This window comes from Acomys minous, assembly GCF_964271855.1.
Source record: "Acomys minous genome assembly, chromosome: 2".
NCBI lineage: Eukaryota > Metazoa > Chordata > Mammalia > Rodentia > Muridae > Acomys > Acomys minous.
Window position 1 is genome coordinate 12166407 of NC_140484.1, and position 21838 is coordinate 12188244.

General features: G+C 39.9%; 1 protein-coding gene across 1 annotated transcript in view; it reads right to left on the bottom strand.

Annotated features, from left to right (window-relative positions):
• Positions 1-21838, bottom strand: part of SORCS3 (sortilin related VPS10 domain containing receptor 3) — a 613431-nt gene that overhangs the window by 120634 nt on the left and 470959 nt on the right. Inside the window, exon 8 of the mRNA XM_084772036.1 lies at positions 6753-6842. Coding sequence (XP_084628162.1) covers positions 6753-6842 — 90 coding nt within the window. The remainder of the gene's footprint in view (positions 1-6752; positions 6843-21838) is intronic.

Genomic DNA, 21838 nt, shown 5'->3' on the forward strand with positions numbered 1-21838 from the left:
GACTTGTGAGACAGGCCTCCTTGTTTTTAGATAACACTCATTATGTTTGTCATTAGTGATAAGTAATCACACATAATTATTTATCTTAATCTCTCTCTCTCTCTCTCTCTCTCTCTCTCTCTCTCTCTCTCTCTCTCTCTCTCTCTCTCTCTCTCTCTCTTATTGGATACTAAGCTTCCAGGGAGCAAAAGAAATCTTATTTATTATTTTGTCTCCAATACTTTCCAAAGAATTTTCTGTAGAGTACACACAGAACAATAAGTTTACAAAGTAAATAATGGGGTATGAAAGTAAATAAAGAGAAAGATGAGGCACAAGGAATAAAAAAATGGATCCCAGGTCATTTCTGGGCTTCTTAAACCAGACTGCAGAAAGGGTGAGCCCTGACTAGGCTGCAGCTCCACTAAAGGCTTGGTGGTGGTGAGATGTGGACTGCAGCTGCCTATGCAGTACTCATCAGTATAAAGAAGTGATGACGTCACTCAGAGAGCATTCAGATTGTAAGAATTTAAGACTCTTTACTATGTAAGAGAGTTAGAAGGAGGGCACAGAGAAAGAGGAAGAGCATCAGTGTGGACTTGGGAGGGGCCATTAAACCAAATACCCTGCAGAGGTAGAAGAAGGTGAAGAACAGAGATGTAAGGGTTGGTTTGACACACGGGTGGTCACTAGTAAAGATGGCTGCAGGATTTTAAGGACACACTGAGTGAGTAGATGGGAGGACCAATGGGAGCTAGCAATGGATGAAAGAGTGGATAGGAGTAAGCTAACAGATCAGGATTACACATAAATCCTTAAGAACAATGGCTGCGGCCTACCGGATATGTGAAAGTTAAGGAGACAAAAGATAAGACCCTAGTCACTGTTTTTATAATAATGTTAGAGAAATATCTCCCACATGTCTTTTATTACTCACAACGGCACTAACTACATTCTGTTGTCAAGTGACTGCAAAGTCCAGTTTAGATAAGAAAAAACTATTGCAGACTCTGATATAATATCTGCAAGTACTTCAGAAAGAACTGCTTTTGTTCAGTTTAGTTTTGCAAAAGGGTTTAACGTATCGTGGGCTGACGTCAAACGCACTACATGGCCAAGGCTGGGCTGACGCTGCAGAGCCTCCTGCTTCTACTTCCCAAGTCCTGAGATGGATAATGAACAGGTACCATCATGCCTTGCTGAGAATTGCTTTTAATTTTCTTTTTATTTGTTTTTTTAAAATTTCTGTATATTTCAGTTAGTCTTTGTTGCATGTGTATGTGTGTGTGGCATGTGCATTTATTCACATGGGTGTAGGTGCATGTGTTCAGAGACAAGAAGTGACTTCCAGTGTCTTCTTCCTCAATGACTCTCTACTTCGTTACTGAGGCAAGGTGCTTTGCTAAACCCTGAGAACATAGTATAGTTTGACAAGCTTGCTTAAGGGGACCCCCTGACTCCCTCTTTACAAAAGAGGGATTATATGTTAGAACACATAATTCTATTGAGGGTCTGAACTTTCACACTTGCATGACAAGCATTTTATCTACAAAAACCTTCTCCCCAACCCCAACAGTTGCTTACAGAAGGAGCCAAATGGTATATACTCACTTATATCTGGACACTAGTCCAAGGGATATGTCCCATGAAAAGTCTTCACTTACCAGGAAAGTGGGACAGAGGGGAGGACATCCTATTGGGACTCTAGGTGAGAGAAGCATGGGAGAATGGGGAAATAGAAGGATCCAGAGGGTCCTAGAAACCTACAAGAAGAACATTATGATGGGCAGAACTGAGCCCAGGGGACCTGCTCAAACTATGGCACTAGCCAAGGACAGTACGTCCAGTAAACATCAAACCTCTACCCAGATCTAGCCAATGAACAGGACATTCTCCACAGTTGAGTAGAGAGTGGGGTCTGACTTTCACACAAATTCTGGTGCCCCATATTTGACCAAGTCCCCTGGATGAGGAGGCCTGGTGGCACTCAGAGGAAGGATAGCAGGCTACCAAGAAGAGACTTGATACCCTATGAGCATGTACAGGAGGAGGAAGTCCCCCTCAATCACAGTCATAGGGGAGAGGAGTAAGGGGGAAATGGGAGGGAGGGAGGAATGGGAGGATACAAGGGATGGGATAACCATTGAGATGTAATATGAATAAATTAATAAAATATATTTTAAAATAACAACAATAATACAAATAATAAAACATATCATAAAAAAATAAAAAATATATATAAAATAAAAAAAGGACTGCATAGCATGACAGGCAGATGACATGATGGATCAAGTGAAGGAGGTGTTATCTTTGAGGCCAGGTGATACTCAGAAATGTTGAAAGGCCGGGCAGATGGCTGCCCCTTATTGCACTGTTTGTCCAAGCTCTCAGTTGCCTGTACACACTTGAGGGTGGGCAAAGTTCAAGGACAGAGGGCAATAGAAAAGCCAGATTTAATTTTGGCCAAGTCAAATTATCAGGCTTTTTTTTCCCCACATTGGTTATTAGGACAACAGTTCAGCTAATAGCTTAGGAGAGCAGGAGTTTGAATCGGGCCTTGTTACAGATTAGCAATCCAGACATCTGGGTTTTACGCAATCTCATGGAGAGCAATCCCCCAAACACAAAATGGAGGTAGGTTTCTTAACTTTGGCTGTTTTCCAGAATCATGGGGCCCAAGTAAAGTTTAGGGGTGTCACCAGAACCCAAATACATTTAGGGAAAAAACATTTCTCTTGTATAAATGACTTTTAGAGTTGCAATTTAAGGGGGAAAAAATTAGACTCTAAGGTGGCTAAAATGGTTATGCCTGGCTCAGGGGAGTACAGTGACAGCTTTAAGTAATCTGGAGGCCAGTGCTGTCTGAGATTCAGTTCTTTACATGCCTAGTCTGCACCCTGGGCAGGTTAAGGGCATCGGCATTGTTTTCCCCTAAGTAACAGTTGTTCTTTAGATTTACTGAGCCCTTGACACTGGACATGCAATGAGTCGTTAGATAAGGACACAGCAGTATCCTTATCTCATTTTGCTGTTGAAGCAGACCCAGGCTCCTCAGTTAGTGGCTGAGGTCAAAGGGACATTTAGGCATCTGCTTGGAAGTTCAACCACCTTTTTCCTGCCATTGCTCCCACTGACTCCCACCATGCTTTCTGATTGGTACACAAGTATCATGCCTACAGGGTGAGAGCCTCAGCCCAGTGCCCAGCAACGGAGCTACAGAAGCTTTGGCACATTGCTCCTCATTCCAATAGTGCTGCTCATCATGAACATAGCTCAGCTCATCCTCTGCAAAATGCTCTGCAGTCAGGGTGTGCATGTTCTGAGCAGATAGGCTGGGAACAGTGTGAGGGCAGTGATAACAAGGAACTTTTCTGTTGTTCTGTTTTTACCCAAGACACCTAACAGCAGCTACAGCGCTGCATGAAACAGCAACAATATGTTCAAAGTCATTTCAATATTTTTTAAACAATAGAAAGGACTAATCTCCCTTCCCTCCCTCTGCCCTTAGCTCCTTAGCCCTGATTATGAAAATCTGGGCCAACACCAGCTAATAAAATGATCGATCACCACCCAGCTACGTTCACAGCAGTCTCATATTAATGAGTAGTCTAACTGGATGCACTTCTATGAAGGGGCTGCATGAGTGGTTTGAAACGCCTCCGCAACAAGTCTCCATGGGGTGGCTAATCATTAATGGACTGCTCTGGGTGGAAATCAATTCAGGGCCTCATTGGTACCCAACCTGCAGCCACATGCCTAAGAGACTGACTATTGCTTTCCTAAAAAGGTTAAAATTTCATAAAATATGCACTCATACAGAGGTAAACATATTCTTAATATCCTTATGGTGGACAGACGGTTTCAAAGGTTTCTGAAACGCATAGTTTAGATAAAGGTACAGAGACCTGCAGGTTCTGGACCACAGCATCTCCTTTAGGAAGATCATAGCTGAATTTTCACTTTCCCTTCATTCTCTCATCCTGGTTTCCTGGCTGGGTTTAGACTAATTGATGAGGTACATCCTGCAACCACCATCCTGAATAATTTTCCCACAAAACCTAGTCGTGGGAGACTATGAAATCAGAAACCAGTTTCCAGTCTCCATGTACCCTAAAGCTATTTAATATGGGATCTTCCCTTTACATCTGCCATTCCGCCAAATTCTGCTACCAAACTTCACAAGGCATATTTTAACTTTGTTAAAGAAACCATGTTTGCTCTTAAAACAAGGCCTTTGCATGTGTAGTTGGTCTTCACTATACCTGTCTGTCCTCCAGAGGTCAAAGTGCAGTTAATTACTCACCTTTGCTAAATAAATACAGCATGCTACTTCTTGTGACCCCCAAGTAAAAAGGCATGAGATTTAAAGATGATTTTAAGAATTTAGGAAGGCTATGCATAGGTTATATGAAAATGCTATGCCATACGAGCTATACAAGAAACTTATTCATCTGTGACTTTTGACATCTGTACATGTCGTGGTACCAAATCCTCTGAGATAATAAGACGTGACTATATTATCTATCAGCTTTGCACTTCCAACCTACTCTTGTTTACATGCTGAATTTAATATTTTTCTTATATTATTTTAAACATAACTTTCTTGGGAAGTTGCTCTCACTAACTGTATTCAGTGGCTTTTGTCCAAAAATGGTCCTTAGACTTCTAGGATACTCCGTATATGCACACTGGCTTAGTTAATGTTGCTTGTCTACTGGAGTACAAGCTTTACCAGGCAGAAAACATTTGTATTGCATTCAGTGTTCAATACCTGGTTAGCTCAATTTTTTAAAGTGTTTTATATTATTTTATTAAATTTATATTTATTTGATTTCAGAAGGTAAGAAATATTTGTTATCATATTTACTATTCTAGCCAACTTTAATGTTTTAAAAACATGTTATTAAATTTATACTAATTTGATTTCTATTGCTTATGAATATTTTGATATTTGGAAAATGTGCAAAGTTCAAGAAATTGAGTTAATGCATGTAGAAAATGTAGTCAGGCTACAACACAATGTTAACCATCTAATGTCACAGCTACTGCTGAAGCAAATGGCACAGTTTTGTCCCAATATTGCTTCTGAACATGCGCAAGTCATTTCCAGGTTTGACAAGCCTTTCTTTCTCCTATATGTGACTCAGAACTTGGTACCTCAAAATGTGGCCTGTTGGCATGCTCTGTGCTTTGCATTGAAGGAACATAGAGGCTTCCCGTCAAAGTGCTTCTGACCAACTCCTGTCCCGCTACCAACCTACTTTTCCTTGCATCAAATCACAGAAGCCAGGCTCAGGCCTTTGTCTCATTTGATTGCCTCTCCTAAGGATGAGCCTCATTGGTTTTTCTAATGCGGAGTTCTCAGTCTTACAATCCATATCCATACAAACAAAAACAATGGCATAGCAGGGTATGCCGTATGGATATGTGTACCATATCTTTCGGACTATGAGACAGTTGGACTATAGAACAGTAAAATAAGAAAAACAGTAAAAAAAAAAAAAAAAAAAAAAAAAAGCAATCAGACCATAAGGCGCACCTTAATCCCTCCCCACACTTTTTTTGGGGGGAAATGCATCTTATGGTCTAAAAAATATGGTATATGCATATATGTGTATATGTATATATTTGCACTCACATATATAAACATACTTATATAACAAATATAATCAGAGAAAAAGAGAGTATGAACTTGAGAGTCAGGGTACAAGATGGGTTCAGGGGAAGGTATCTGGTAGGGGCAGGGGGGTGGAAGTGGATGGGGAATGATGAAATTATATTTCAATTAAAAACATTTAAAATTAATAATTTGGGCAAATAATAAAAATAAGAGAGAGATTGAGTTTTATAATTTGAATTCTAATAAACATTTCAATGTTTAGCATAGATTGCCCACTTAAATGGAAGAAAAATTGAATAAACTAATAAAAGAAAGAATTAATATGGGTTGGAATGAATACACCCATAACTGAATATAAAATATGAGGGGATATAAAGTGATTTACCTTCTTACCCTGCAATCCTCCCACCTCTGTGCTCAGGTAGCCTGTCGCAATGTTTCCTAGCCTCATCTTAGAAGCCGATGTCCTTTTGTCATATGACGTGGTAAGTGTATACCCTAGACAGCTTCCATGCAGCCCTGTTAAGTGATGTCATCACATCCTGGTTTTGATCACAATGAATTCACAAGATCAATCTTCACCTAGAAGCTGGTGTTCTCACAAAGAGGGATCCACAGAATAAGCTCTATAATGTCCCAATGGAAGAGCTGAAATGTCACCATTTCTTATTTTTTTCCAGTAGGTTAGGATGTTTTATCTAGCCAGTGACAGAGTGGAGCAGAAACATAGGTGGTGTTGTCCACATTTACCCTTAAAATGCAAAGAGAAGCAAGGAAAGCTTGTGACTTCTCTGTGCACGTTCACGTAAACACACAGCAGTTGTGCTCCATTCTCACACACTTGCCTTCTGTTCGTCAGTAACACTGCTGTAGAAAGGAGGACCCTCTGAAGAGACTGGTTTCAAAGCCAGTATTTCTTTCTTTCTAACTCTTGGCAAAGAGCCCAATATCACACCACATGCTTGAATTACAGGAAATCAAACCCATGCCTGGCACGCTGCTAAGAAAGGAATACACCGTCATGAACAATGGCCAAATCCTTCAGGAGCTTTCCGGACTAAATGCCAATGGCTTTCTGCAATCCATGGAGGCAGCTTCTCCATCCCCAGTTTTGTCTAGCAAGTCCCAGGATAGCAAGTGCTGTGTGCATTACCTTTGGCAAGGAGTACTTGGGCAGCTTTATCTGGGCAAAGGCTTCTCTTCGATAGGACACGTAGTAGCTGGCTCTTCCACCTATGGTTACCTGGATCATGGGGGAAACAAGAAGAGATCAAATGAAGCCACAAGGTGAGAAATATTGTCCTGTTCAAAAACAACCAAAATATGCTCAAAATTACTTTTCAAGTATATCTTATGCTAGTGTTGAGTATCTGATCCCATGACATCCTGAAGGGTTTCTGCATCATGGTGCTGAAGCAATAAGTACACAGTTACAGTAATTGTTCCCAATTTCCTAAATTTCTAAGTGAGGACTTGTCACTGTGCTTTGCAGATGAAACATACCTAATGTGTATTTTCCACCGAAAACAAAGAAAGTGTCAGCATCAGTTTCCATCATGATCTATTTGTCCAGTATGTTATTTTTAACAATTTATTAATACATTGCAACCACAGCACGATGATCATACGCATTGTTTGCAATCTAAATTATTAGCATGGCTCAAAGCATCATTACTATGAAATTTAATTTCACTTCTGACAGTCACACTTTTTCATTCATATTCATAAATCCCCACATTGCACAGATGCCTATTGATCCTTCCCATGTGCAAGCTGATTAAATGCGTTGAAGGTAAGAGAAAACGTCCAGACATGGAATTCATAAACCTCTGTTTGTTCAGAGCTACGAGGACAGGAATGAGCTCTTCCACCTCACTTGGCAAAGGATGGATCCTTCATTAGATGACCATGGAACCCCTCCAAAACTTGGTCCCCAGGCTTGGGTTTGTGGAAAAGTCCTGCCAATATGGCACAGCTCTGCAGAGGGCTGCTCTTGGTCCAATTATCCTAACTCAGGAGAAATTAATATTCACAGAAGAAGATAGCATGGCCTGCTCAGAGAAAATAGCAGGAGGACAATAGCAACCAGACTGCTGCGGAGACAATTATGCCAAGCACATGCTTCCATCTCACCAAAGCCTGAGTACATGCTGGAGAGCAGCCAGTCCCCTCACTCCTGTCCAAAGCTGACAGCCATCCCTAGCAACTGCTGGGAGCAATGGGGTGTAACACCTCTATTGAAAGACACCCATCACTCCTCACTCTAAGAGATGGCTTCTCCCATGGCTCTCTTCGTCAGATTCCAAGTCAGACTGGAAGACTCCAAAGCAGGTACTCCAAGTTGCCAGGTAGAGAAGATGTTAGACTCAGCATAAGGCAGAGCCTGTGAAAAGCCTGGTGTGGAAGTTCACGTTGTAAATGAAGATGGGAAACGGCTTAGCTCCTTGATGTTTAGGGCTCTTCCTAAGTATCTATTTTCTTTCCTCTTTGTTCTTGTTGGTTTTTTTTTCCTTAAATTTAATTTTTTTAATGTATTCCCTTTACATGCTGATAGCAGCCCCCTCCTTCATCTCCTTCTGGTCCTGCCCTCCCTCCCTCTTTCCCCCATCCTCCTCCCCTAGTCCTCAGAAAGGGGGAGCCCTCCTCCTCCATTTACTAATGATATTTATAGTTTTTTAAATTGTAGAACTTTTATTTTTATTTTTCTAAAGTATTTGTTATAAGTCTACATTGTTTTGTATTGGTTTACAATGAGTATTGACATATTGTGATTGATGGATCATGGTAAATTTCTCATTTTTAAAAATATCATTAATTTCATAGAATCAGATTTAAATGTTACTCTTAGGTCTAGGTTGGTAGACACCCTTAGACCTTGCATGACCCTATGCATTTGTTTGTCCTATTTTAACTATAAAGCCAACACATATAAACATACCTGCCAATCAAAAAACTAGATCAATGGTTTTGAGCTTTACCGTGTTTGAAAATCACTGGATAGCTTGTTAAAACTCAGACTGCTGGGCCCCATGTCTGACTCAATTGAGTTTGGGTGGAGTCAATGGATTTTTCTTTTCTAATAAGATTCTTGGTGCATTTGCTATCTGGGAAGTATATTTGGAACACTTGAGAACTAGATCTTTAACAGAAATTCATATTCACCTCACTTAAACTTCCTGACTCCCATTATTCACAGTGGTGATAATTTTAATTGATATGAAAATTTTATAATTAAACCTTTTAAAAGTGTGCAATTCAATAGGATTTAATTCATTTACACTGTTGTCTAGTTTTCATCTCTATTTTGTCCTAAGGCATTTTATCAGCCCGCAAAAGAGATCTCATACATGAGGTAATATTTAAGCACCCCAAATATATGCTATCCTTAAAATCTACTTCTCTATAGAACCTCACCAAATCTACCTTTTGGCACAGACACACAAGCTCACACACACAGCTTGGAACATACATGCTTCAGTAATGAATACAGATCATGGTTCCTGTGTCCCATGGAATGCTCTAACTTATTAGGAGCCACAGGAAGTTCCCCCAAGTACTTACATTACCACAGAATCTTCCACAGATATTAAAATGCCTCTGCAACTTTACCATGTCTATGTACATCTTTGCACTTGCCGAAATTCAATAATGCCTAAACCTAAACACAAGCCTCAGGAGTTCATGGAAAGGTCTTAGTTGCCACCAATTTGCTGTGGTCCTGTCAATCAGGACATGAACTTTAAATCTGAACTTTACCTCTCCCTTTTTCATGGGGCAGTCAACATTTACTCTTGTGCCTTACATATGGCTATTAGTGTTTCTTCATATCTTATAGCATTGCTGTGGCTTCCTTCCTTCCTAGACAACACAAGTGCCACAGTTTTAATGTCCCCATGCCTTCTAAAATGCATGTTGAAATTTAATGGCCAATGCAATAACATTAAGAGGTAGGGTCTTTTAGGAGGGGATCAATCTGTGAACACTTGGCCTAATGAAGAGGCTTATAAAATGGCTACAGACAAGTAACTCTAGCCTCTCTTAGTCCACTCTCCCTTCAACCATGTGAGAACACAGTACACAAGACACCAGGTCACAGGCAGAGAAAGGGCCCTCACGGACAACAAATGTACCTGTGCTTTGATCTTAGACTTTCCAGCCTGTTGGGCATAATGAGAATTGTCTTTTGAATATTTATAAGTTGCTCAGTTTAAGATATTTGATCATAAAAGCAGAAATGGTGTGATAAATTGATACTAGAAGAAATGATTGGTTGCTAAAATATACACTAAAATATACGGAAAGGGCTTAAGAAGCTGAAATGAATGATAGAAAAAGCATGTATTGCACAGCCGAACAGAGCTTTAAGGTGAAGAATCAGAAGAGTACTTCGGAGGAAACTTTAGTCTTCTTAGGGACGACTTCAGCAGTTGTGATCAGCATGCAGGTGGGCATGTGCACAGGGAATGTGAAGCCAACGCAAGTCCAGATGAAAACTAGGAGTAACGTGCTAAATACTTAAGGACAGGCTGCCTTCAGAGAACCTAGCTGAACTGGCTCTGTGTTATGATATTCCTGGGCAGCAGAATTTCAATGTATGCAGTTAGAATATTTGGTGGGAGAAGCATCTCAGCAAAGTTAAGGCTGTCACTTGGCTGTTAGACAGCTTACAATAACTGTGAGATGAGAGAATTAATTCTGGACAGAGTTTATATGCCAAAAGGAAAGTGCTAGTTAGACATTTAGAAAATTCTGATCGTGGCCATGTAAACAGTGAAAAGATGTGTTTGGGTGAGAAAGCCAAAGGTGTGATCAAGGAAACATTTCATAAGGCGATTAGGAGGAACAGAAGGAAGCCAGATGGCATTCATTAAGAGAATGGAAGAGTGGTCCCTGGAGCATTTGGAAGACTTCCAAAGTTACTACTCCCATTATAGGCGCAGAGATGCAAGTCTCTGGGGACAGAAGGGTTCAAGGGCCTTGGGGCTTGCTACCCAGCATCACCTAAGCCTCTGTTTCCCAGATTCTACTGTAGAATTTTTTAGATGTTCCTGCTGGGCCTCATGTGTGCCTCATGCCACATATCTGAAAAGCAGAAGAAATAAACCTTGAGGGCATTCCTGTGGTACAAATTCTGCAAGCACACAGAGTTTAAGGGCTATAGATGTATGACTGCCTCTGCTAAGTTTCAAAGGATCCCATGAAAGGTTCTGGGTACCAGGAAGAGGATGCCACAGGCATGGGTTTTCAGCTGAGTCCCCACCCCCCACCCCTGCCAGGACAGGAGTGACAAGAGTATGACCAGAACACAGAGGCTTCCACTTGGGAAAGTCCCAGCCAAGCCACAGAGTTGAGATTTTCCCCAAGACTCCAGGAGTGTACCACTGATGATGGAAGTACAGCCTAGGAGAGCTACAGGTATTCCAACTCAATCCACGAGAGATGCTGTGTGGGCTACATCAATAAAAGCTATAAGGACTCAACCCATGCCTTCCTCCATCTCTCTGGAAGACAGGACAAACAAAGATCACTTTCAATCATCGGAACTAAAGTAGTTGGATTTGTTGAGTTGGGGGCTTACTTGAAATCTGATGCTTTCCCTGTTACTTTCTTTTGCAGTTTTACATGAAAATACCTAACCCACATTTAACGCACCACTGTATTACAGCCACATAAGAACCCAGAGCTAGGGAGCAGTTTGTCTGAGGATGAATTCATGCATGAGGGATTTAAGTGATATTTAAATGAGGCATTAGCCTTGGACTTCGAGGTGGATTTGTCACAGGCTAAGACTGTGAGGTCACTGAGGTGGAATGAGGACATTCTGTACGTGACAATAAACAAGTATTGGGCAGGGAATATTGGGATGGGCTACTGTTGACTGAACACTTAAAGTCTCTCCAAGGCTTCATATTGAAATGTGGTCTGTAAATGCAACAAAATTAAGAGATGGAGTCTTTCAAGAGATGATTAGGTCTCTTAGATTCTTCCCTTATGGAGATATTAATGCCTTAGGGAAATATGAAACCCCAAGACCTCCTTCCTTTGTTGTTCCTTTTTGCTTGGAAAGGACACAATGTTGAAGATACCATTCTGAAAGCAGGACATGAGGATCCCTCTGGCAGTGGATCAGCCAGTCAGTGCCTCAATCTTGAACTCACAAGCCCCAAGACCAGGGAAAAACAAATCACTCTGTTTACTATCCACACATGGTCCACGGTATTTTATTATAGTAGCAGAAATGATTGACACAGCTGATCTCTAAGACAACTATGGATAGATTGATGATGATGATGATGATGATGATGATGACGATGATGATAAATAATGAAATGGCTCAACTAAAATTTGTTGAGTACATCAACCACACTCCTTATAAATTATCTAGTTATTCCTTGTGGCAGCATGACAAAAGGTATAAGGCTGAGTGGCTTGTCCAAGAAAACACAGATTTGAACCTCGGAAAGCTTAGCTCTAAAGTTGCACCCTTTCTCTAAATGGATGAAAGAATCTTTCCTCTGTCTTACTCATCTCACTACAAAACAGAACATATTTTCTTGCTTCTTTTATCTTTTTGAAATATACTTGTAAAGCTTTGCAATTGACATGTGTGTTTGTTTCCCTGAATTCCTAGACAGCCTGTTATGACATCGATGGGGCATTTTAAAAAGCAGGCTTTCTTAGAAGAAATGAGGTAATGTAAACAAATGTAACAACAGCCACCGATCAGTCAGTGTTATGAGCTAGAAGGTGTTGCAGGTCCACAGTTGACCTCATTTGACTTAGTGGAGCCATAACTTTCCAGGTCAGGAGACTGAATCAGAGAGCGCTCAGCCAATGTATCCAACATTACATAGTCTTTCCCAGTGGCAGGCAGAAACACTGGCTTTCTTACCCTTGCCACTGCCCAAATCCTGGCCCAGAATGAACCAGAAGTTAATACATACTAAAAACTGAATAGTAGATTTCTGGGGTTAATCTGCCTATCCACAAAGACTGTGGGTCAAGCATTTTCCACTATTTCATGACTACAGGCGAGTACACAAAATTTCTCTCCAGTCCTGTCCAGTCCTGGATGGTCAGAGGCTTATTTCCAGACAGTGTCTTCAGCACCACATCCTCAAGAGTGAGGCTTCAAAGTGCTTGGGAGATACCCAGCTGGTGCATTTGCCATCTATCCATGATTATTTGTGCAACTCTCTGGCAACCACACAGGAAGGAATAAAGTTTAGTGACTATTAATCTATTTTGATGAACTTTTCTCTTCCTTACAAGCAAATTTTCTAGCTCTGTAAATCCCAGAGATTATTACTACTCTCCTTTCAATGACACCTTTTATTCTACATTTGATGAATGTCACCCAATTATTTGCTCTGGGCCCATCCGTCATGCTAAACACAGAATTAGCTATGTCTTTTCCTTACTGATGACGGGCTCATTAATCTGATTTTCGGGATTTCCATTTTACAGGTTTAATTGGGCACCTAGCCAGTGAAAATGATTTCTTTGGATAAATGCATTGGCCATTAAATATATCTGTCTCTTTTTACTATCCTCATTCTTGCTGTGGCCAAGCTAACCTGACATATCCTTTATTATTTATTTTCACTCATCCTGTTTCTGAATGATAGCTTTTCCTACAGAACAGAAGGAAATATGCATGCTAAAAATGAAATAAAAGGTAGTGAGTTAGTTCCTGGCCCTCTTTGGAAATTCAGCAATTGAACCGATTTCTGCCATAGACACAAGCCAACCTGTAGATTCTGGATTTATAAGCAGGCATAGGAAATATGAGAACAGAAACAAATATTTTTGAGCATCTGTTTTATAAATAGTGTTTAACTTTAATTAATATCCACAATAATAATTGTTAATGTTATTATTTTTGATAATAAAATTATTACTAGAGGCTAATAGCAAATAGTGTTTATGAGCACTTGTGTCATGTTTATGAGCGCTTGTGTCAAGTACTGTCCATCTGTACACACTAGCCTTCCAGCTTATATTCAGAAAGAAAACTGACATGTAATAAAGTTACACAAAATACTCCAAAATACACAGCCAGTGAATGAGGATCCTGGAATTGGAACCTGATATTTATGGTTTTTAAAGCTTATGTCAACTTGCATCAAGTGAGCCTTCCAGACTTCTCTGTGGTAAGGGATAGATGCCATGTCACTCAACTTAAAATTCTGCAGACAGGATATCCACCAACAAGGCAGATCTTTCCTGTGTGGCACTCCTGTCAATTTCTCAGTCCTTGAAAAAAAAATCAATGTTCCATTGTTGCTCAGGAGTGAATAGTGCTTCTCTCAGAATTTGTGGACATGAAGGACCACAATGGAAATAAATTTGTCTTCTACAAAGAACCACTGCTTTCACAGAAAATGACATTTAGAAGTTTTTCCAGTTAGTATATTGAGCTGGGCCCAATATAATTTGAATAATACAGATAAAGAAAAATGCCTACACTTATAGGTATAAATCAGCTGCCTGTCACATGGCTCAAGCATTTTTTTTTTCTCTCCTTATGGAAAGGAAAGGGATGCTTGAACCTTAAGATGAAGAGTTACCTTCTGTAAACTCTTTGCTCATTAATTACACTTGGATTATTTAAATTACATCTCAATGTTTTTAGTTTTTTCCCCCTTCTCTACTTACAAAATTCTCTCAAAGAACCTTTTTCTTCTTTTAACAACAAAGAGATAGTTTTTTTCAATACTGGACCCTAAGAGCCAATTTTATGCTTATAGTCCCAGATGCTTGAGATGGGGCAATCACTACTTCATCTTCAGAGTTCAAAGTCAACCTGGACAGCAGAGTAAAACTTACTTTAAAAGAGAGAGAGAAGGGGGAGAGAGAGGAAGAGGGAGGGAGGAAGGGAGGGAGGGAGGGAGGGAGGGAGAGAGAGAGAGAGAGAGAGAGAGAGAGAGAGAGAGAGAGAGAGAGAGAGAGAGAAGACAGAGAGAAACAGAGAGTCAACAAACAGCCATACTCCTCACCAAAATCTTCCTACAGTGTCTATGAAGATGACAACTATCATGGCAGCTTCTTCATGGAAGAAACAAATGCCTTGGTAACTTGAGTACATGTCCCCAAACTGTTTTGCTAAGGTCACTCCTACCTGTCTTTCTCAATGATGCAGCACTTAGAAAAACACAGAATCCTATCAGCAAGTCATCTCCTATGCTAGACAGTCTGACTCCAAGTTTAGTGTTTGTCTTGCTAGTGTCTGCTCGTTTTATAGCCTGGAGGCTCTGCAGTATTAATGTAATACCCACTTTTATATCTGTGTCTAGAAAGAGTGGGTCTATTACCTAACACTGTATCTTATGCTAAGGCTGGGTCTCTTTCAAAACAGATTTGTACATAAAACCATTTATTGGTACCAAACATAATAGTTCCAAAATAGCTTCACCAAGAATAGATTTGGGATAAAAAAGCTGACACTGAAGCCAATATTTCCATCTCTTTCATGATTCATGTCTGTAGAGATGGAAGGGCATGGGGGGAGGTGAGTAATGAACTCACTTGAAGCAACTACCACCATCACCAGCTAGCAAGCCAACCTCACTGCTTATCAGATCCAGTGGCAGACCACTTACTATGGCACTGCTTGTTAGAAATGCCAGGAGGGAGAAGATGGGCTAGAAAACCATGGGACAGTGAGTGCATGTCTGGGACACAATGGCTGGAAGAATTAACATGCTTATCTCTGACCACCTGTATTTCGTCAGATACAACAAGGGACTCAGTTGCCAATAGCATGTGCCTTCCAAGGATATCCTCTCTCCAGTGTTCAAGAAAAGAGTACATTGGTTGGTACCCTAGAAATATATTTGTATCTTCCTTCTCTCCTTGCTGATTTATTGACTTTGGAAAGTAATTTAGATTTCCTCTTCTAAAAGAAAGATAAAGATATGAATACTACTACTACTACATCAGATGATGTATCATGGGAAGAAATTCAGAGAGAGACAGAGAGGGAGAGAGAGGTGGGGGAGAGAGAGAGAGAGAATATTTTGTCTTCAAATCCTTGGCCAGGATGACTTTCCAAGGGGACCACAAATAGAGACCACAAAGCCCAGATGTGTTACAGATTACCATTAAAGAAAACAAGTTTGATATTTATGTTTTAACTTCCAAGACTCAGAGGGAAAAGAAGCCCTTGGGATGCCAGTCTGACTTCCTGAGAAAAAGAATCTTACTGTATCCCCCCACTTAAGTTTATGGGTTTGTTTGTGGGAATGTGGGTAGATGGAAAGGAAGAAGGAAATGAAGAAATAATAACAGAATCTGGATTTGGACTGAAGATTCTAACATCTGGGAGCGTGTGACTACTCCAGAGTAATGTAACAGTATTTGAAATGTAGTCCTTGTCACTATTGTTAAGGATGACAAAGCTTCACACACACACACTCTTCCTGTGCAATCCGGAATGAAGGACAGACATGTTAAAGCTTGCTATATAACCACTTCCTTCTTTCTACTTAAAAAAAAAGACACTGTTCCTTATACCATGGAATCAAAATTGTTCCATAAAACATGGAACTAAGTGTGTGTTAGAGCTTCCAATTAAGGTGTCTGGATTATGCAGTCTTCCCGTAGTTATACAAGTTTCTTATTTAGCTTGACCAACCATGGCCATGTAGTATATTTCCTTTTTCAATAATAGACCTTATGACATCAATTATTGGGGTAAAATCACCCAAAGTAGACACTAGCCTCTACTGCTTCTACAGTCTTTCTGAACGTCAGAAAATGAAAATGAAATAGTATGACAGAAGTGTAACATCAAGACACTGGCATCTGTGATAGCTTCTGCTTCATTTTCAACTCTGCCACAAAATTTTAGCAATTTGGGGGTTACTTTCCTATAAAAAAATAACCTAACCATATTTACTCTTTTCATATTCTTGTGAAGATATAAGATAAGATTAAAAATGGGCTTTATTACTTTAAAGTAGTCTAGAAAGAATGCTTAAGATGTAACAATTGCCCTGTAAAGAACAGCAGGAAACCCAGAGGTCTACAGTATCTCCACTGACAAATCAGCTGAAGATGCAGATATGCCCATCCTGACACTGAGAGGTACTCAATCTGTCAGCGGGCATCCACCTACACATAGAACAAAGGCCCATGGGCAACATGAACAGAAGAAAGGGAAGCAGGAAAGAGCTGAGCAGCACTGCGAAACACGAGTGTCTGCAGCCACATAAGCAAAATGGCAGGTATACATGGCTGCTTGGAGAATAATTAATTCTGTTGGTATTTTCAAGATATTTTATACATCTTAATAGGAAATAGCAAACAGGATCATTAACTTTCTAGAGATGCAGTTCATTGGGATCTGGGATTCCAGGTGGTTCAGAGACACATGTGAACTGCTAGGTATGAGAGCAAAGCTTGGCAAATGTGAGACTTGCATGTCTCATGGGTGAATTTCAGGAGAGCAGAAAATGGATTGAAACCATCTGTGATGTGGTCCCTCAGAGAACACTGTCTCCTCCCTAAAAGAGCTATGTATAGTAGAGAAATGACAACTGGTATTCTCAAGCCCATAAGTCTGAGTGTCATTGCTGCATTGACAATACACATACTGTCTGTTCCCATGAACAACTTCCCCTGTGAAGGAGGCATCATGAAGTTCTTATTTACTAATGAGTTGAGTGACTTACAGAAAGCCAAGGTGGCAGAGTTCAGATTTAAATGTATGTACTAAGTCCTAACAAGGTCAGTTATACTATATAGGCTAGAATAAGTCTGTATTGTTGACTCTGAAGCTTCTCCAAAGAATGACTAGTTTAGGAAAAAATCATAAGGAACCATACCTAGAATAAATCAATTTAATGGTGGCTTTTCCTTCTCCTCCTTTGGTTTCCCATCCCATTCTTTATTTTTCCTTTGCATTCTAGTCTCTTTGCTGATTATATTCTTGCTTTACTTACTAGTTGCTGCTTGGTACAGCAAAGCTATATTGATTTTGATAGTAGATAATGTGTCTTATTGTTATCTTGGTCCTCTCTCAGCAAGTTGTATCTATACACTGCATCTGGAATCGTTACAGTTCTCTAATGCTCTTAGGCTTTCTTTCTTTTTGATATATCCATTATTCTTTGATGATTTCATACAATATATTTTGACCATATTCTTTCCCCTCAACTGACTCTTCCCAGATCTTCCCTCACTCTCTCACCCTCCAACCCAACTTCATGCTATTTTTCTCTCTTTACACACACACACACAACACACACACACACACACACACACACACACACACACACACACACACACACACACACATATCACCACCACCATGAAACTTGATTTGGTTATACTGGTTCTAATTTGATCTGAATACAACTCAGGAGGCTTATATCATCATTTTAAAACTAAAGGACCCAAGATACAAACAGACTACTTCAGGTCACCTTGTTGCTTAAAGTTGGGTTTCAAAGAAAACCTCATAACTTCTGACTTTTAACCCCAGGCTTTTTTTCACTTTTATATACTTCTAAAATCTGTTTATGTTGAGTCCAAAATTAAAACATACGCACGAGCACACACACACACACACACACACACACACACACACACACACACACACACGAGAGAGAGAAAGAGAGAGAGAGAGAGAGAGAGAGAGAGAGAGAGAGAGAGAGAGAGAGAGAGAGAGAGAGAGAGAATTGATTGCATGGATTGTTATCCAAGTGGGTAGTGATTTTCCATCAAATATTCCTTTGAGCAATTGATAACAATTCAACATTAAAAATCAGAACCTAAGAAAGTTTGCCTTCATGTGGAAAAAAGAACAGCAGATGATAAGATGTTCTTAACCAACCAGTGGTGAATGAATGCTGTGCCCAAATTCACACTATCTTGTGAACTTTTATCATGTTTGAAGTCTACATGAGAGATGTTGTACGTAACAACTATGAGGCAAGTGCTCATTTAGTTCTTCTGTGCCCTGACTGGGCCAAGGATTATCATCAGAGAAAAAGCATCAAAGAGTCCATCATCCCGGTTTACTGATAACAGTGAAAGATTATTGACAAAAGACTAACCCCCCTCCCTGATGTGAAGGCCAGTTTCTGTAACATTGCCTCCACAGAACATCCATGGTGAAGTGAACTTAGTCTAACGTCCCTTTCTACAGTTAGAATGGATTCATGGTGGATACTGTGGGCACCACACCCATCCTCCTGATAGTTGCAGATGGCACAATAAAACATAATATAGCATTCACAATTACTAGCAGGGTGCTAAGCTGAATTTAAACACATAGGTGCTTGACACCAGAGGTTATGGATATAGCCACCCTTTTAAATAATCATCCATAGCATGACATACATAAATGATCTCTCTCTGTCTCTGTCTCTGTCTCTGTCTCTGTCTCTCTCTGTCTCTCTCTCTCTCTCTCTCTCTCTCTCTCTCTCTCTGTCTCTCTCTCTCTCTCTCTCTCTCTCTCCCCTCTCTCCCCCCCCCCCTCTCTCTCTCTCTCACACACACACACACACACCACAATGTCATATGTAATATGCAAAAAGGTGTGATTTATAATCCTGCAGGCTTGGAATAGTTGATCCCTAATAATAAAGGGCATGTTGCTTGCTTAATGAGATTATGAATATAAGGCACAGAGATGAGAGATGCCAGACAGTTGGGACTGTTCTAAGTGACAGCTAGAGAGAGAGGTAAAAGAAACAAAGATGGGGAGAAGAACTCAGAGCAAAATGAAGAAGGGTAAGCTCACTAGAAAAGCTGGAGATGCATGCAAATGGAGATTTGGAAAATTATAAATCACTTGTTGATTTGGAATGAGGTACCTTGGAGTGACAGAAAGAAATAGCAAGTATGTGCCGATTGTACTTGTTATGCTGTGTGTATTTATGTGACTGCACTGGAAGGATTCATTGTAGCTCATGGATTCAGAGGGTTTAGTCCTTTATATTTTGGCTCTGGATTTCTGGGCCTATAGTTGGGGAAGAATATCATGGTTTCAGGAAAAAAATATGACAGAGATTATTCATTTCCTTAGTAGCCAATATGAGGGAGGGAGGAAGAGAGACAGAAGGAAGAGGAGAAGGGAGAAGTAAGGAAAGAAAGCAGAGGAGGGCATGCCCAAGACAAGTGAAGGACGCACCTCTATAACATCCTTCCTTCAAGTAGGTCTCAATACTAAAGTTTTCAACGTCTTCCAAACAGCACTGCCAGCTAGGGGCTGAGTAGTCAATACATGAGTCTTCTGGAGTGACAATTGACGTCCATAATGTAGCACTATGTGGTGCGTGGTATAAACACCTCTTCATTTCTAATCTATAACTGTCTTAGTTATGACTTTTATTGCTGTGGTGAAATACCATGATCAGAAAGCAAGTTGCTAATGAAAGAAAGGGTTTGTTTGGCTTATTCTTCCATATCGCTGTTCATCACAGAAGGATGTCAGGACAGACTAATATGACAGGAACCTGGAGACAGAAGCTGATGCAGAAGCCATGGAGGGGTGCTGCTTATTAACTCGGTCCCTCTGGCTTGCTCAGCCTGCTTCCTTACAGAACCCAGGACAATCAGCCCAGGTATGGCCTTCTTCCTTCAATCAACATTTTTTAAATGCTTTTTATTGGCTATTGAATCCATTTTCATTTTCATTCTCCACAGTTGAGTGGAGAGTGGAGTATGACTTTCACATGAACTCTGGTGTCTCATATTTGACCATGTCCCCTGGAGGGGGAGACCTGGTAGCACTCAGAGGAAGAATAGCAGGCTACCAAGAAGAGACTTGATACCCTATGAGCATATACAGGGGGAGGAAATCCCCCTCAGGAACAGTCATAGGGGAGGGGAATAAGGGAAAATGGGAGGGAGGGAAGAATGGGAGGATACAAGGAATGGGATAACCATTGAGATGTAACAAGAATAAATTAATAAAAAATTTTTAAAAATAAAAATAAAAATGCTTTTTATATGATTGTTGTTACAAGCATGAATGTATATGAACATATATATATACATGGAATATATACATACATATATATTCCAAAGTACAACATGCTCAGTATAATGTTATATTTTTTAAAGCACTTATGCACTGACTTATGAATGTTTGTTCATATCCTTACATAGTTTCTGATTCAATTTGCCTCTGACAAATACACCTACAGGTTGTGTTCATTTGTCATTTAAGTGGCAGGATCATGCAGTGGTTAAAAAAGAAGACTCTGGGCTCAAATGTCCTGAGTGAAGCTCTGAGCCACTGCTTATAAGTCCATATCAAAAGATGGAAAGACCACCCATGCTTATGGATCTGTAAGATTAACATAGCAAAAATGGCCATCTTACCAAAGGCAATCTACAGATACCATGTAATTCCCATCAAAGTTCCAACACAATTCTTTATAGATCTTGAAAGATCAATTCTCAACTTCATTTTTAAAAAATCAAGATAGCTAAAACAATCCTGTACAATAAAAGAATTTCTGGAGGTATCACCATCCCTGATTTCAAGCTGTACTACAGAGCAATAATAATAAAAATATCTCAGGGTATTGGCATAAAAACAGACAGGTTGATCAATGGAATAGAACTGAAAACCCAGAAATAAATCTACACACTTACAGACACTTGATTTTTGACAAAGAAACAAAAATCATACAATAGAAAAGAGAGAGCATCGTTAATAAATAGTGCTGGTCTAACTGGATATCTGAATACAGAAAAATATAAATGTCTCCATATTTATCACCCTAAACAAATTAATGTCCAAGTGTATTAAAGACCTCAACATAAAACCAGATATACTAAATCTATTAGAAGATAAAGTGGGGATCAGCCTTGAACTCATTGGAACAGAAGACAACTTCCTGAACAGAACACCAACAGCTCAGGTTCTAAGATGAACAACTGATAAATGGGAACTCATGAAACTCCAAAGCATCTGTAAGGAAAAGGTCACTGTCAATAGGATAGAATGGCTCCCTACACATTGGGGAAATATGCTATATCTGAAAGGGGGCTAATATCCAAAATGTGTAAAGAACTCAAGAAATTAGACATCAAAAAAATTTTGAAACTAAAAATAGGATATAGAGCTAAACAGAAAATTCTCAACAGAGAAATCTCTAATGGCCATGAGGCACTTAGAAATGTTCAACATCCTTATTTATCAGGAACATACAAATCAAAATGACTCTGAGATTCCATCTTATACCCTTCACAATAGCTAAAATAAAAACTTGAGCAATA